General features: G+C 39.0%; 1 protein-coding gene across 1 annotated transcript in view; it reads left to right on the forward strand.

Moving 5' to 3' along the window:
• The window catches only part of LOC117435613 (cadherin-22-like), a 209306-nt gene that overhangs the window by 170426 nt on the left and 24476 nt on the right, over positions 1 to 14404 (forward strand). The window contains exon 10 of the mRNA XM_034059049.3: positions 3933 to 4050. Within this exon, the coding sequence (XP_033914940.3) occupies positions 3933 to 4050 (118 nt within the window). The remainder of the gene's footprint in view (positions 1 to 3932; positions 4051 to 14404) is intronic.

Below are 14404 nucleotides of genomic sequence, written 5' to 3' on the forward strand. Positions count from 1 at the left end.
GGGCTAGCTTCTCATGCCTTTCACCCCTGGAGGCCTATGAGCCAATGTAGCTGCTCAGTTTACAACCCTGCCCCCAGTGGACAGTAATGGAAGCATAACACAGACACCACGCAGTTATTACTGTCGGTCTCTGCTTGAAGAAAGTTCCAGGACTATATTCCCTTTGGGTTTTTTATTACGTTTTTAGAATTTTTTTAAACAGTTTGTGTGAACTGTATAAGGTTTGAGAAGTTGCTCTGTCAAAACAATTATGCATACAGTGATGGAAGGGGGTCTAGTTGTCATATTTCCCCAGTTTTAAGGTCCCTACATCCCGTGAGGCACCATATTGATTTTAAATTGCTGCTCCTCACTTATAAGGCTATTCACGGTTCTGGCCTGCCTCTTTGCGTGAGTTACTTATTCCCCACAAACTGGCTCGTATTTTGCAATCTGCCAGTGACGGTCTCTTGGTAATTCGGTGTGAGGGCTTTTAGTTCTCAAGCTCCTTCACTTTGGAACTCACTTCCAGGTTTTACGTGAATGTGTGTCTATCAGTAATAAAGCTAATAAGAGCTAAGAGAATGGATGTAAAGCATTTGTTAGCCCATTGTGGGTGTATATTGTAGACCCAGATATTGATGTGATACAGCCATCTGAGATATATTTGCATCACATCAAGTACCTTAAAGTTGTACCTTTCCTTAATTACTGATGGTTAGCACAGTGGTTCCAAACCTTTTGCAGGGTCTACCTTTTATCTAAAGGCATTACATGTTATTGTAGCAAACAAAATAAGTATAGGACACCTGTCCCCAGGCTAGTAAGAGACTTATCTAAAAAGTGATGTCAGTGCAAATACCCTATCACATGCAAAGAATGGAGTAGGGGTATTCCAGTGATGATGGAACAAGTTAGATAAATATTGTAACTTTCAACTTTTTTATTTATACCACAAGTATTTTAAATATAAGCCTATATGATTTACTCTAACCTAGCAACCACCAATGATTCCACTATGTAACACAATTTTTGTTCCTGGGTAGTAAGTGTTATTTCCTAATTCCTTATGCCTCAAAAGTATAGAAAATGGCTATTATTATTTACAAACTTTGCTTTTGTGACCAGGACAGTGGTATTTTGAAATTTACCTATTTCCAATGAGAAAACGGGCAAATTTGTGTCTTTTCATTCACATAAAGTCAGAAAAAAACAACATATGAATCCAAATTAACGTGTATTTATACTAAAGTAATGACAAAAATGACTACAAAAGATTTAGAAGTGAGTAGTTTTTCGAGATTTACGATTATACTGTAAATCACTTTCACGAATCAGCCCCCAAATGTAGTCTCCCATCATGTTCTCGTTATACTGTCCTTGGTAGCGGCGTTCAAAGTCCAGTATATCCTGGTGGAAGCGCTCGCCTTGCTCCTCCGAGTACGCTCCCATGTTCTCCTTGAATTTATCAAGATGAGCATCAAGGATATGGACTTTGAGGGACATCCTACAGCCCATTGTGCCGTAGTTCTTCACCAGAGTCTCAACCAGCTCCACATAGTTTTCGGCCTTGTGATTGCCCAGGAAGCCCCGAACCACTGCGACAAAACTGTTCCAAGCCGCTTTCTCCTTACTAGTGAGCTTCTTGGGGAATTCATTGCACTCCAGGATCTTCTTTATCTGTGGTCCGACGAAGACACTGGCTTTGAGCTTTGCCTCAGACAGCTTAGGGAAGAAGTCTTGAAGGTACTTGAAGGCTGCCGACTCCTTATCTAGAGCTCTGACTTATTGTTTCATAAGGCCCAATTTGATGTGCAGTGGTGGCATTACCACCTTCCGGGGGTCCACCAGTGGCTCCCACTTGACGTTGTTCCTCCCCACAGAGAACTCGGTCCGCTGTGGCCAGTCCCGCCTGTGGTAGTGCGCCTTGGTGTCCCTTCTGTCCCAAAGGCAAAGATAGCAGGGAAACTTGGTAAAACCGCCTTGGAGACCCATCAGGAATGCCACCATTTTGAAGTCTCCTATGACCTCCCAGTCGTACTCATCATACTTCAAGGCATCCAGCAAGGTCTTGATGCTGTTGTAATCCTCTTTGAGGTGCACCGAGTGAGCCAGGGGAAGAGACGGGTACTTGTTACCATTATGGAGCAGCACGGCTTTGAGGCTCCTGGATGAGCTGTCAATGAAGAGGCGCCACTCATTCTGGTTACAGGCGATTCCGATTGCCTCGAACAGACTGGTCACATTGTGGCAGAAGCAGAGCCCATCTTGACTGGTGAAGAAGCTGGAAAAAGTTTGGTGACGCTTCCTCTGATCTGCGACTTGCACACTTTCATCCAACAAGTTCCACTGCTTGAGCCTAGACGTCAAAAGCTCGGCATTGGACTTGGTGAGACCAAGATCTCTAATCAAGTCGTTGAGGTCTTTTTGGTTGGGGTAGTATGGGTTTCTCTCCTCAGCTCCACCTCTGAAATTGTCATCTGGATCTACAACGTCTTCCTCGTTCTCTGACTTGCTGCTCTCTTCTAAAGACGGCTGCTCTCTCTCCGGAGGAGTGGGTACGGGGAGCTCTTGGCAATGTGGCACCAGGGCGATGGATGAAGGAAGGTCCGGATACGTGATAGTAGGTGCATTCTTGCCAGTCCGACGTTTGGAAGGGTCCACCATGCAGAAGTAGCAGTTGCTTGAGTGGTCAGTGGGTTCCCGCCAAATTCTTGGGATAGCGAACTTCATGGCTCTCTTTTCCCCTCTGTACCATCCTACAAAAATACATTTATTTCACCCATGACTAATGTGTAAGAGATTCTTGCAACATTTTTCATATATGATATATTTTTTCAATAACATTGAAAATTGTAAAACATTTTAAAATTAAAAACTTTTACAATTTTAAAAATTTTAACAAATTTTATGACATAAAATTCCGAGCAACAATTGTCCATCTTACCTTCCAGAGTTTTTTTGCAGTGCTCGCAGGTGAAATGAGGTGCCCAGGGTTTGTCTTGATCCCCGACAGGCATGCCGAAATATGCCTTGTAGGCCTCACACATCTTAGCAGATGCTTCCACAGAGTACTTTTTCGCTCTTGTCTTGATAAATTGGCCGCAGACATAGCAAAATGCGTCTGCCGGATGCTTGCAGCCTCTTGATGCCATCTCAGAAAAATGCAGATATGTATCCACTTAGGCAGCTGGAACTAAACTGAACTGGTGGGCTTAAGGCCCCTGTATTTATACTACTATTTATATTACTGGAAAGTTCTAGAAAGTTCTAGAAGTTACTCCAAGTTTACTCAGCACTGAATCTATCTGGAATGTTCTGGAAAATAGGTCAATTTCAAAATATCACTGTCCTGGTCACAAAAGCAAACTTTGTGGGGAATAATAGCCATTTTCTATACTTCTGAGGCATAAGCAATTAGGAAATAACACTTACTACCCAGGAACCAAAAAAAAAAAAACCATTTGTTACACGGTGTTCTCATTGGTGTGCAGAAGTTGGGGAGAAAGAGGGTTTCATCTGTTAAAACATCCCAGTCATACAAATCAACCAGTTCATTTTTGTTTTGTGTGTGTGTAAACAGATAACAAAAATCTGGTAATTCTCACGGTGAGCTAATCAGTGTTTTATGAGGTGGTTTCCGTTCTGTTTTATTCATGATGTGCACTTCCATTCGTTATATATTCCGGGTTTCAAATGAACAATTCTGAAAGAAACTAGGCTGGTATAGGTTAAAGAAAACTCTGTTTGCAAGACATGCTATCAGATAGTGCTGCACTTCCTTAGTGTTTTTATATGTAAAAAGCACAGCAAAAAATGATTGAAGCAGAAACAACAGAGAATGGTACAGGATATTAAACCAGCAAGAGACACATGTCATAAGTTTTGAATAAAGCACTGATGGATTGATTGATTGAGATCTCTAACCCTGCTCTCCCTGTCTCTCCCTTCAGCTCATCCATACTATCAGTGTAGTAGACAGAGATGAACCGCAGACTGGGCATCGATTCTACTTCACTCTCGCACCTGAGGCAGCCAACAACCGACACTTTAAGCTGTGGGATGTCAAGGGTAAGACTGCAGTGCCCCAGCCAGTCCAGGTTTCACTGCTGTATGCTACTACGCTGCATTCTGCTTAATGGGGTCATTGAAGGTTAGCTATTGGCTTTTTGGTAACATTTTACATTAAGTGTCTCTAATTATTGCGAATTTACATAGTAGTTACTTAGTAATGTAACTATGTACTATGTAATGCAACTTAGTACTTAGACATAATTACAATGTTATTATGCATAGTTACAATGTATTTTGCTTGTGAATCTTTTTGCATGATATATGTAAGCACACAGTTGTATCAAAAAGGTTAGGGTAAGGGTTAGGTTTAGAGTGAGGGTTAGGATTTGGGTTATATCCTTCACAAAAATGCAACATTAAGTACATTTAAATATGCAGAATAACAGTGTAAGAACACATGTATTTACTATGTAACTACTATGTAAATACACAGTATAAGTAGATACACCTGATATAAAGTGTTACCAGATTTTTTTATGGGTTTCTGGTTTCATTATTTCCAAATCATAGTTTGTAAACCTAAATATATGGTTTAGTTGACTGTGTTTTGTTTTAAGGAAAATAATTTGGGGAAAAAAAAACAAAAATATAAATGCAAGAAAGAATTACTCTCACGGAACTGTTACAGACATTCTCATGATTGAAATGGTGACGCAGCCAGTAAGTGGTGAGGTTTTTATCAGTGTGCTTATTTTACACAAGAGTTTACATACAAAAAAAAGAATGGTATTACATTATCATTAGTAAATCCACATATCTTAAGGTGTTTTATAACATAAAAGTAGCTGTTTCTACAGGTAATGCAGAATAATAGGCATAGCATCATCTTTATGGAAATGGCCTTCTTGGAAATGCAGTCTGTGTGATTGGCAATAGAATTCCAGCGTTTGATGATTGGTCTGTTGTACAGCCCTCAGTGATTTATCAGATTTATCCAATTATTATCCTCAAAGGCAAAGACAAAACAAATTAAAGCATGCTTTAAAAAATATTTTAAATAAAACGGGAAAAAATATTCCAAAGTGATATTATATATATATATATTTATTTATTTCTTAGCAGACACCCTTATCCAGGGCGACTTACAATTGTTACAAGATATCACATTATAATTACATACAATTACCCATTTATACAGTTGGGTTTTTACTGGAGCAATCTAGGTAAAGGGTACAGCAGCAGTGTCCTCCACTGAGGATTGAACCCATGACCCTCCGGTCAAGAGTCCAGAGCCCTAACCACTACTCCATATATATGTGACGTGTGATTAGGGGACTCCCAGTGTCTGAGATTGACTCACTTTCCTGTTTGACTAGTCGACTGCTCGGTGCTGCCCCGAGAAAGCACTGCATGTTGATTACAAAGAGTTTTCATTTTAAGAAATATCTGGTGGCACACTGAACTCCAGAAAGCTCTCAGTTTGCAGTTCAATAAAGTAGCTGTATATTTTTATCTAGAAGGTGTCCTCAGGTAAAGAATGGGATTTGAGAGTGAGGGCTGTGATTGAAACAAGATTGTGAGCGATGAGTTAGGGGCTGTCAGCTGATTCCATGGCCATCTCCTTAACTGAGCTGCCACTAAAGAGTGATGCTGGAGTGCTAATGACATCCTGACCTTGGGTGCTCGAGACCTGACAGGGGGGCTGCAAGTCAATCTGTGAGGGGGGGGGGGGGGGGTGGTCACAAGGCCTCTTACTGAAGGGCATGCTTGAATAGGACATAGAACCCTGTAATTGGGTGTCAGAATGATATCATTAATACTGTGTACAGATGTATTATTTGCCAGCTAACATACTTCATTCGTGGACATTAGTGGCTATTGAAATGCTTTCAGAAAGAATAGTGGTGATTTATTTATTTATAGTTAGTTATTTAATGATAGCATTACTGTGATTTGTTTGTGGCGCTTGACACACCAGGGGAGATTCACAAAACTGTTTTAAGGAATATTTAATTAATTATAGCTAACAAAATAGTTCAGTATTTTTTTCTCCATTTATTATATCTCAAATGTACAGTTTTGAAATAAACACGTGTTAGCAAATGTGTGATTTCATTTTAAAACATGATATCTGTTTTTAGACTGTCTTGCACTTCCTGGGTAATTTCACAAGAGGGTGAAACTATCCACAGCCCTTCACTGGCTACTTTCCTGTCAATTAGCTGCTTCCCCTAATGACTGACATGATTTCAGACAGTAACATGCTCTGACCCAGAAGACACTGGATGAAATTACATAGGAAGTAAAGCAGTAACAGACTTCCTGGAAGGAAAGGCTAACAAACTGAGCACCTAGTGCAGTACCAGATGCTTGTTTACAATGAAAATACATGTTTGGTGTAACATGTGTACACTGAGACCTGTGTAATTAATGGAAGTGCTAAATAGGTAAGATTTATGCGATTATTTATTTAGAATTGCAGCTAAACAAATCAAGTAGGTTAAAAGTTAAAGGTAATCAAACTAGTACAACACTTGCTTTACACATTCTTAACCCTTTGCCACCCACTACAGTCTACACTGGATTTCTATAATATAGTTTTCTAAGTAAAATTAAACAAACAAAAAACAACCTGACCACGATTTCAAACAGCATGCAGGTATATTAGTCTATCTGTAAGTAAGCACTCTAAAACCCAGTGAGGTACTGTATGGTAAAGCATATTCAAAATCACATTAAAAAAATGTGGTACCATTGTAAACCATGGGAAATGCACAAGAAAACTGCAAAATGACTGCATTTTTCATATTAGAAAATTTGTGTATATTTCATATGGGAAAATTACATTTGGTTAAAGAAAAGGGCTTATAACCAGGAGGTCCCCGATTCAAATCCCACCTCAGCCACTGACTCGTTGTGTGACACTGAGCAAGTCACTTAACCTCCTTGTGCTCCATCTTTCGGGTGAGATGTATTTGTAAGTGACTCTGCAGCTGATGAATAGTTCACACACCCTAGTTTCTGTAAGTCGCCTTGGATAAAGGCGTCTGCTCAATAAATAAATAAAATTATATATTAGGTAAGATTTACTGGTATTAATTTGTTGCCATACATGAAAGGATTTCAATTGAAAAATAATTGAAATGAAAGCCTTTCATTTGTTGAAGACTTTGAAAAAGTGTTTCTCAAAAGCCAGTTTCTCAGTAGTAATGAATCTCTTTTGAAAGTTGTGGATAAAGCAGTGACAAGGAATACGAGGCTGGCTTGTACCACTGTGGTAAACTTCTAGAAATGTTTACTAGATAAATCCCTTAGAGATAGCTAATGCATTCACATATTGCATAGACAGGTTGACAAATCTTTGTGATTTGATTGAGAAGCGAAAGGTAAAATCCGAGTCAATAGCAAGCTGAAGGCCAGACACTGATGTGTGAAGGTAAACACATAGCGACGTTCTTTTGAGGCACTGACATTTCCAAGACCTACAGCGTGACATTTTCATCATCTCAAATCAATCTGTATTCACCCAGGTGTCTCTCCCAGTTATGTATACATTTCTGAAGGAAAAGCAAGCTGTTCAGAGGTATTATTTTCTTCAGGTTGCATCACAGGGCTGCTTTTGGAGTTCAGTATAATGCTTCCAGAAACAAAAACAAAGTGTTGGTCTGCAGCTCCTGCTCTAGAAACAGCTGTTGGCTTGTGTTCTCTGGGATAAACCTTTTTAAATGTAAATTGGCATGTATGTAGCTGCACATGAAATGATCAATTATTGTATTACTTACACTATTTTTAATGGAGTGGGAGTCAAGGTTTTAAAATCCATTATTAGTACAGGCAGTATTATCACCCGTCAACCTTTTTTGGCTTTGTATTTTTTTAGTTTTTGTTTTAAAACTTTTCAGGTTTTGCATTGTGTTTTCTCACATCTCACATATGAAAACAGTGTCAGAGGTTTTGATGGTGCCGTTACATTGAAGTTTGATGATAGAAAATGCAATGCGATTGATTCATATAGTGCTGTCTCTTTGGAAATCCCCTTCCAATGTGTAAGACAAGTTGTTTCTGAGATAAGAAAATATAGTCCTGCGTTTAAGTGAGATAGCCAGTCCAGACATTGAGACATTGGTTACCAGTATTTACAGCAGAACTTATCTTCTTTCAATAGTTTGCCATGCTTTTTAAATGATTTTATATAGCAATATAGGAATCTGTATAGGCATACAGTATATAGTATATAGTGACTGACCCAACTTCCTTGAGATCCTTCTGATTTCCCATGATTCTTAAGTTAGTTCCACACAACGGTCACATGACTCACATCACATGGCCATTATATTTTTTTGCTAAGGCAGTCTGCACTCCAGACAAGCTGTGTAAAGATCATGTTATCAAGCTTAATGTACTTCGCTGGTTCCCGGCATCTCAATGGTCAATTGGGAATATACTGCATGCGGTAGCTAGAGAAGTGATGGGACAGCTTGTAGCCTGCCTGAGAATTACCAGAAACATGTTGTACGGTTGAATCCATTCACACATAGCGTCTAAATTGAAAAGTAAATTACTCAATGACACACAACCTTCTGTGGCGCGCTGAAGGCATTATATTTTCATTTATTTTCCATTGTGTGTCAGTTTGTAGGATAGATAATATAAACACGGAGCAAGGTCTCGTGGGAAGCTACATTTTGAGATAATAACTCCATTCCCAAATAGCAGCAGTGATAAAAAAGAAAAGCTTTCATTCTCTATCTCATCAATTTGATCAGATTTCTGAAACCTATTCAGATTTGCTCAGCTAGGTGCCAGCTTCCCTTATGTTTGTGCATAAATCTCGGAACTGACTCCCTGGTTATTAGACAAAGGAAGCATATGGCACGGGACATGACTTAGTCAGAACCTGGGAGTATCACATTACAGCACGTGGGGCAGGATTTTCAAAAGGTCGTAAATGATAACTCCAGTGTTAATCAACAAACCATTGTGTAGCATTGATTTCAACATTTTCAAGAGGTTGTTATTAAATAAATAATCGCGCTAATGTGATTTCCAAAATTATGTTGATTTATGAAATAATGTTAATATCTTAACGAGCAGTGCTTCTTGTGACTATTTCTTTCGCTTGCGTGGGAATTTAAAAGCAAATCCGTGTTAATTGTCATAATTTATCAGGAGTTAATCTGCACTTGGAAAAGGAGGGTTTTAATTAACGAAAGACTATATAACTCACCTTGAAACAAATTTAACAGACCCTGGCTGTGATGCCGACGATACATACTACCTAGATAATTCAATATTTGTAGTTATGAAAATATTTTAGACTTTTATATACTTTTATATATGGTTATGAATGAGATTTGTTCACTTGTTTTAACAATTTGTAACCTTAAACCCAGAACGCACTGCCCGATGACATAGCAGGGAGGGATGCATGGATGCATAAAGTACAGTGGCAATGGTGCAAATCAATAGGCGAAAAGATAAGGCTATGGCAGTACTAATAAATAACTACAATTTTGGCTAGAACTTAATGCAGCGTGATCGTGAAAACCACATGTGACTGGAGACATGCATGTATTCTGTCTCTCTATCAAACACACACACACACACACACACACACCTACACACACTGTATTCCATTAGTTTATATATAATCATGATTAATTTATTATTAATAGCATTATCATTAAATTGAGTGGGGGACGGAGGGGGGTGATGCTGGGACGCCAGAATCACTGTCGATCATTCTTGAGTTGTCGTGGGCTAGTCGACGAAACACTGAGGATGGAAGGTGCCCACTTGAAGACCCCAGAGATGTTAGAGTCCTAATAGCAGTTTTTTGTCACAGTTTTTTCTGTAAACATTTCATCTAATAGTTAAAAAGTGCAATATGGGGCTTGTTTTCAAAAGATATCGCCCCGGACATGATTGGAATCCCTAATGTGATCGAGATCATTGACATGGACTCCCCCCACACCGTATGTACAGTGTACACTCTCACCTTCACATGTCTGTATGCACATATTATATCTCAATAAATGTACATTCTGCATGACAAAATGCACAGTCTTAAATGAAGTTTACAAATTATACACAACATAGATATTCCCATTATTTTTGATTTCCATTTGGCTGCTGCTCGCTGGTGGGAGAGTCGCCTCACTCTATGCTAGTAGTTTCCATAACAGCGAATTATGCTTCCATTCATTTTTCTTCATCTCGTTAACATGCATTTTGCTTAAAGAGTTCCCCGTATTTAGTCATTGAGACAGGAAGTGATGTACGTGACCTGCGACAATTATGCTTTTTAACGAGAAATGCTTTCATTAACGACCTCATCGACTCAATTTCAAAGCATTAACGGATTAATTTAATTAACACATTTATTCTGAAAATCACTTGCTACTAAAGCTCTTGTTACTATACCATGAGTTCGATACAACAACACTGTTTTTTGAAAATCCTGCCCGTGAGGTATTTTCAGTGGCTCTAAACATGGTATACTATGTTAATATTATGTAACTACACATGCTTGTCCTTGCTCCTGTGGCACCTGCTCGACATTCATCCACTATCATGCCTCTTTCGGATACTCATCTCTGCTTTTCTCCATTTCTGGTGGTCTGTGTGCAAGTGTGCTGCTCCCATAGCTTTGTAGTGCTGCAGAGATCACATGTCACATAACAGGTAGTGTTATTCCTTTATAATGAACTCTCTCCGGTAGCTGGCTGCATTGAGTAATTTAACGAGACGTGTCTGACTGCCCCACAGATGAAGCTTGACTATTTTGACCAAGCAGACAGAGCTGTGGAGTTTGATCCTGCACTTTACCAAGGACACACCTTCCTTGCAGCCCCTTACATTCCCAGGCTGCATCCCAGCTCTGACGATGTGTGTGAGCCTGAAAACACTGTGCTAGCAGACAGGGGGTCTGAGGTGTTCTGGCACAGATGGAGGTTGACGTTGTTTTATTCCCACCTCTCTGTCCTTTGTTTACCGGGCTCCCTGTGTGTTTTGTTGGCCTTGGCTCTACTGGGAAGAGGGGAATAAGCACCACTGGAGACAAATGTGACAGCACTGACTGTTTTATTTTATTTAACATTAACAAACAAAAAATGTAACCCCTTACCAAATTATCTTTATTGGCACTTTAGCGGCACTATAATGGTTCTGTGCTAATGGCAAATGGTAGAACGAAGGCAACAGTGGGAACAGGCTGCCATTGATACCCAGTCGTATCATATCTTGACATGGTATGAACAAGTAATACCCACTGTTGGTAGTGTAGTACCATGGTACCACATCAGTAGCAAACAGTGTTACCGTATCATAATATTGCTGTGTGGGAGGTAGGGGGCTTGAGCAGCTCAGTGATTAGAGTAAGAAAGTGCTAGGCTGCAGTGTGGAAAGTAGTGGCTTTGAGAAGCTCAGTGGTTAGAGTGCTGGACTGCAGTGTGGAAGGTAGTAGGTTTGAGAAGCTCAGTGGTTAGAGTGCTGGGTTGCAGTGTGGAAGGTAGTAGGTTTGAGTAGCTCAGTGGTTACAGTGCTAGGCTGCAGTGTGGAAGGTAATAGGTTTGAGTAGCTCAGTGGTTAGAGTGCTGGACTGCAGTGTGGAAGGTAGTAGGTTTGAGTAGCTCAGTGGTTAGAGTGCTGTGCTGCAGTGTGGAAGGTAGTAGGTTTGCTCAGTGGTTAGAAAGGAAAATGCAGTGTAGAAGGTAGACAGCTGGAAGAAGCCTGTGGCTATTTTTATGCCTTTTAATGTCATGATGAAAACTCTTTCATGACTACAAATGACCTTTGAATATTTCAACATGTGACATTTCAAAGACATCCAGATCCTTTTCCTAATTAGCTCTGATTGTGCAGCTCTATAAACGTGCCCCTTGGGCTCAAACAACCCCTGACCCTGTAGGATGTACTTACGAGAATGTCCTCTGGGTTACGGCAATGAGCCATTTCAGTCTGTCCTTGTGAAATCTGCAAGAGTGGCTTTGCTATTTAATAATATTATAATTGATCTGGTCAGAGTAATGTTTGTGTTGTTTTGAGAATTTGATAATGATATTAAACCAATGAACGAGGAACAGAAACTAGCAAATAGTCAATTTAACACAACAATGACAGGGAGGCATAGCAACTAGACCAAGATAAATATAAGATAAATGTTTTTATACATAATTCTGGCCTGGGTGAGCAAATCGATCACTTCAAACAGAACATGTTGCCTCCTGAACTGACGCAGTTCAACTGAACTTCAATAAGACACCATTCTCACAACCCCCGTCCTTGGAAACAAAGGAAATAAAAACAAAGGAAGTAAAAACATTTTATAACTAGTCATTTTCTTACTCAAAGACGTCACATCTTAAAATATATCGGTACACTACACTTTTGTCATTCAGTAAATGGAACAGGAAAGCATTTTTTTTTTTATTATACATGTTATACCTTTTTTTATTTAATTTTGTTTATATGGTTCATAGTTTGAAAATGGTCTAATTCTCGCCTGTCAGCAAAAGGTACCAGATCTGTGATTGGGTGTGATCCAGCACAAATGAACCCCTATATATATATATAAACTGTAGGCATGCAAAAATTGTAAGGAACCGCTGGAAAAGTACAAGAGTTTCTTACAACATACAAAACATTGTTGTTTCAGTTTCACAGCACCGTACAGTATTATGTAGGCACAGTGTACAGTACTGTACACATGCTGAGACATTCAGGTTTAGAATTTAACACAGTATACTGCACTGTACACATGCCGGGACATTCAGGTTTAGATTTTAAACTTCTACTGTAAAAGGACGACTTACAAAATAGACAAAATATTATTAATGCAAGAAAATAAATAATAATTACTTTTACCTAATAAGTAATCAAATCACTTGGCTTTAGTGAGTACGCTTGTATATGTAATACAGGAAATGTTAGAAATGTGATTAGTTTCTGCTGCTAAAGTTGCTGTTGGGAAATCATTTTATTTTTGTTAATGCTGATGAAAATTGTTGTCACTTTTCAACACGTTTGTGCTTTCAGCCAGTAACATGTTTTGACCCTTCACTGCTGAGGTGAAATGACCCAGGAAGTGCAAGTGCAAACAGAGAATAAAGCATGAAAACTTAGCTCTTCCTTTAGCCAGTAACAGATACCATGGTTTAAAATTAAAATGCATGTGTTTCTTTTAAAACTGCACATTTGAGACCTATGTATCTAATGGAAGTGCAAAGTAGCTGAGACGAATGAAAGTATTTTGTTAGCTACGATTACTTTAAAAGGGCCACTTGCTGTGCCCTGACTCTGTCTGAGCCAGACTGGAACCCAGCCCTCCAGAAAGGACAAGGCTAGTGAATTATTCCACTGTCTCCTGGCCCCAAAACCATTTAACAGTTTTAAAAATGATAACTTACAGGATTGTGGTAAACGATGTGTAGCACAAACAAAACTGTATCATGAACTGCAGACATGTGGAACTAGAAGCAAGCCAAGGACGAACGCAGTTGATGCAACAGCCAAAATTCTGGTATTCTCAAACCTGAAATCCTACTGTGCAAGTGGAAACTGTAGCTGTGTTTGGTTGCTACAGTACATTGAAGTAGCACTACTGTAAGTGTCTCTATTTAATGTGTATTTACCTAGTAGTAAGGACACCATCTTGCTACATATGTCCTTTATGTTATGTGGTAGGCCTGTCTCTTTAAAGTTTTTCAGGGGAGAGGAAAATAAAACATTTTATGTTGGCTTAGCTCCTCACAATATCTCATTTATTAAAAAAAAAAAAAGAAACATAAACAAGCTCGGAAATCTGATGAATAAATATTTCTTAGCAGTGCCTAAGCCCTGACAGTGATGTATGCTGGTGAAGATGGACTGTGTGGTTTTGTAATAAGGGTTTCCATCAAGCGTAACTACAATTTGTTCTCTATTTGTCAAACACCTTTTCCACAGTTTATAATTTCATTTACAAATGGACTACAATGACCTAGTTTTTTTTTTCAATTTATTTTTTTTAAAAAACCTGTCAACCCCAAACTCGAAAATATCAAAGGATACTTTTAATTACATGGAATTTACTTTTAATCTACTTGAATGTTGAGTTTTGTGGAAAATAAAAATACTTTCTTTCTTACTATACAAATTGCTCCTAAATTACTAACCTACATTTACAATCACAGAAAGGTTATTATACAATGCAATGGATTACCAGCAGTGTGTATCACTTGCCCATGCCATGATACAGTACTGTCTAAATATGAAAATGGCAGCCCCATCCCATTGTAGCTGCCCTTGTGGTAACATTGGGGCAGTTTACAAGCAAAAACTAAAACGCGTGACAACAGTTCTCTCGCGCTTTTTTGGTCATGACAGTTCTGTTTCCATGTTTACATAAGAGTATATTTTAGAGAGAGAATTT

The sequence above is a fragment of the Acipenser ruthenus genome, chromosome 18 (assembly GCF_902713425.1).
Source record: "Acipenser ruthenus chromosome 18, fAciRut3.2 maternal haplotype, whole genome shotgun sequence".
Taxonomy (NCBI): domain Eukaryota; kingdom Metazoa; phylum Chordata; class Actinopteri; order Acipenseriformes; family Acipenseridae; genus Acipenser; species Acipenser ruthenus.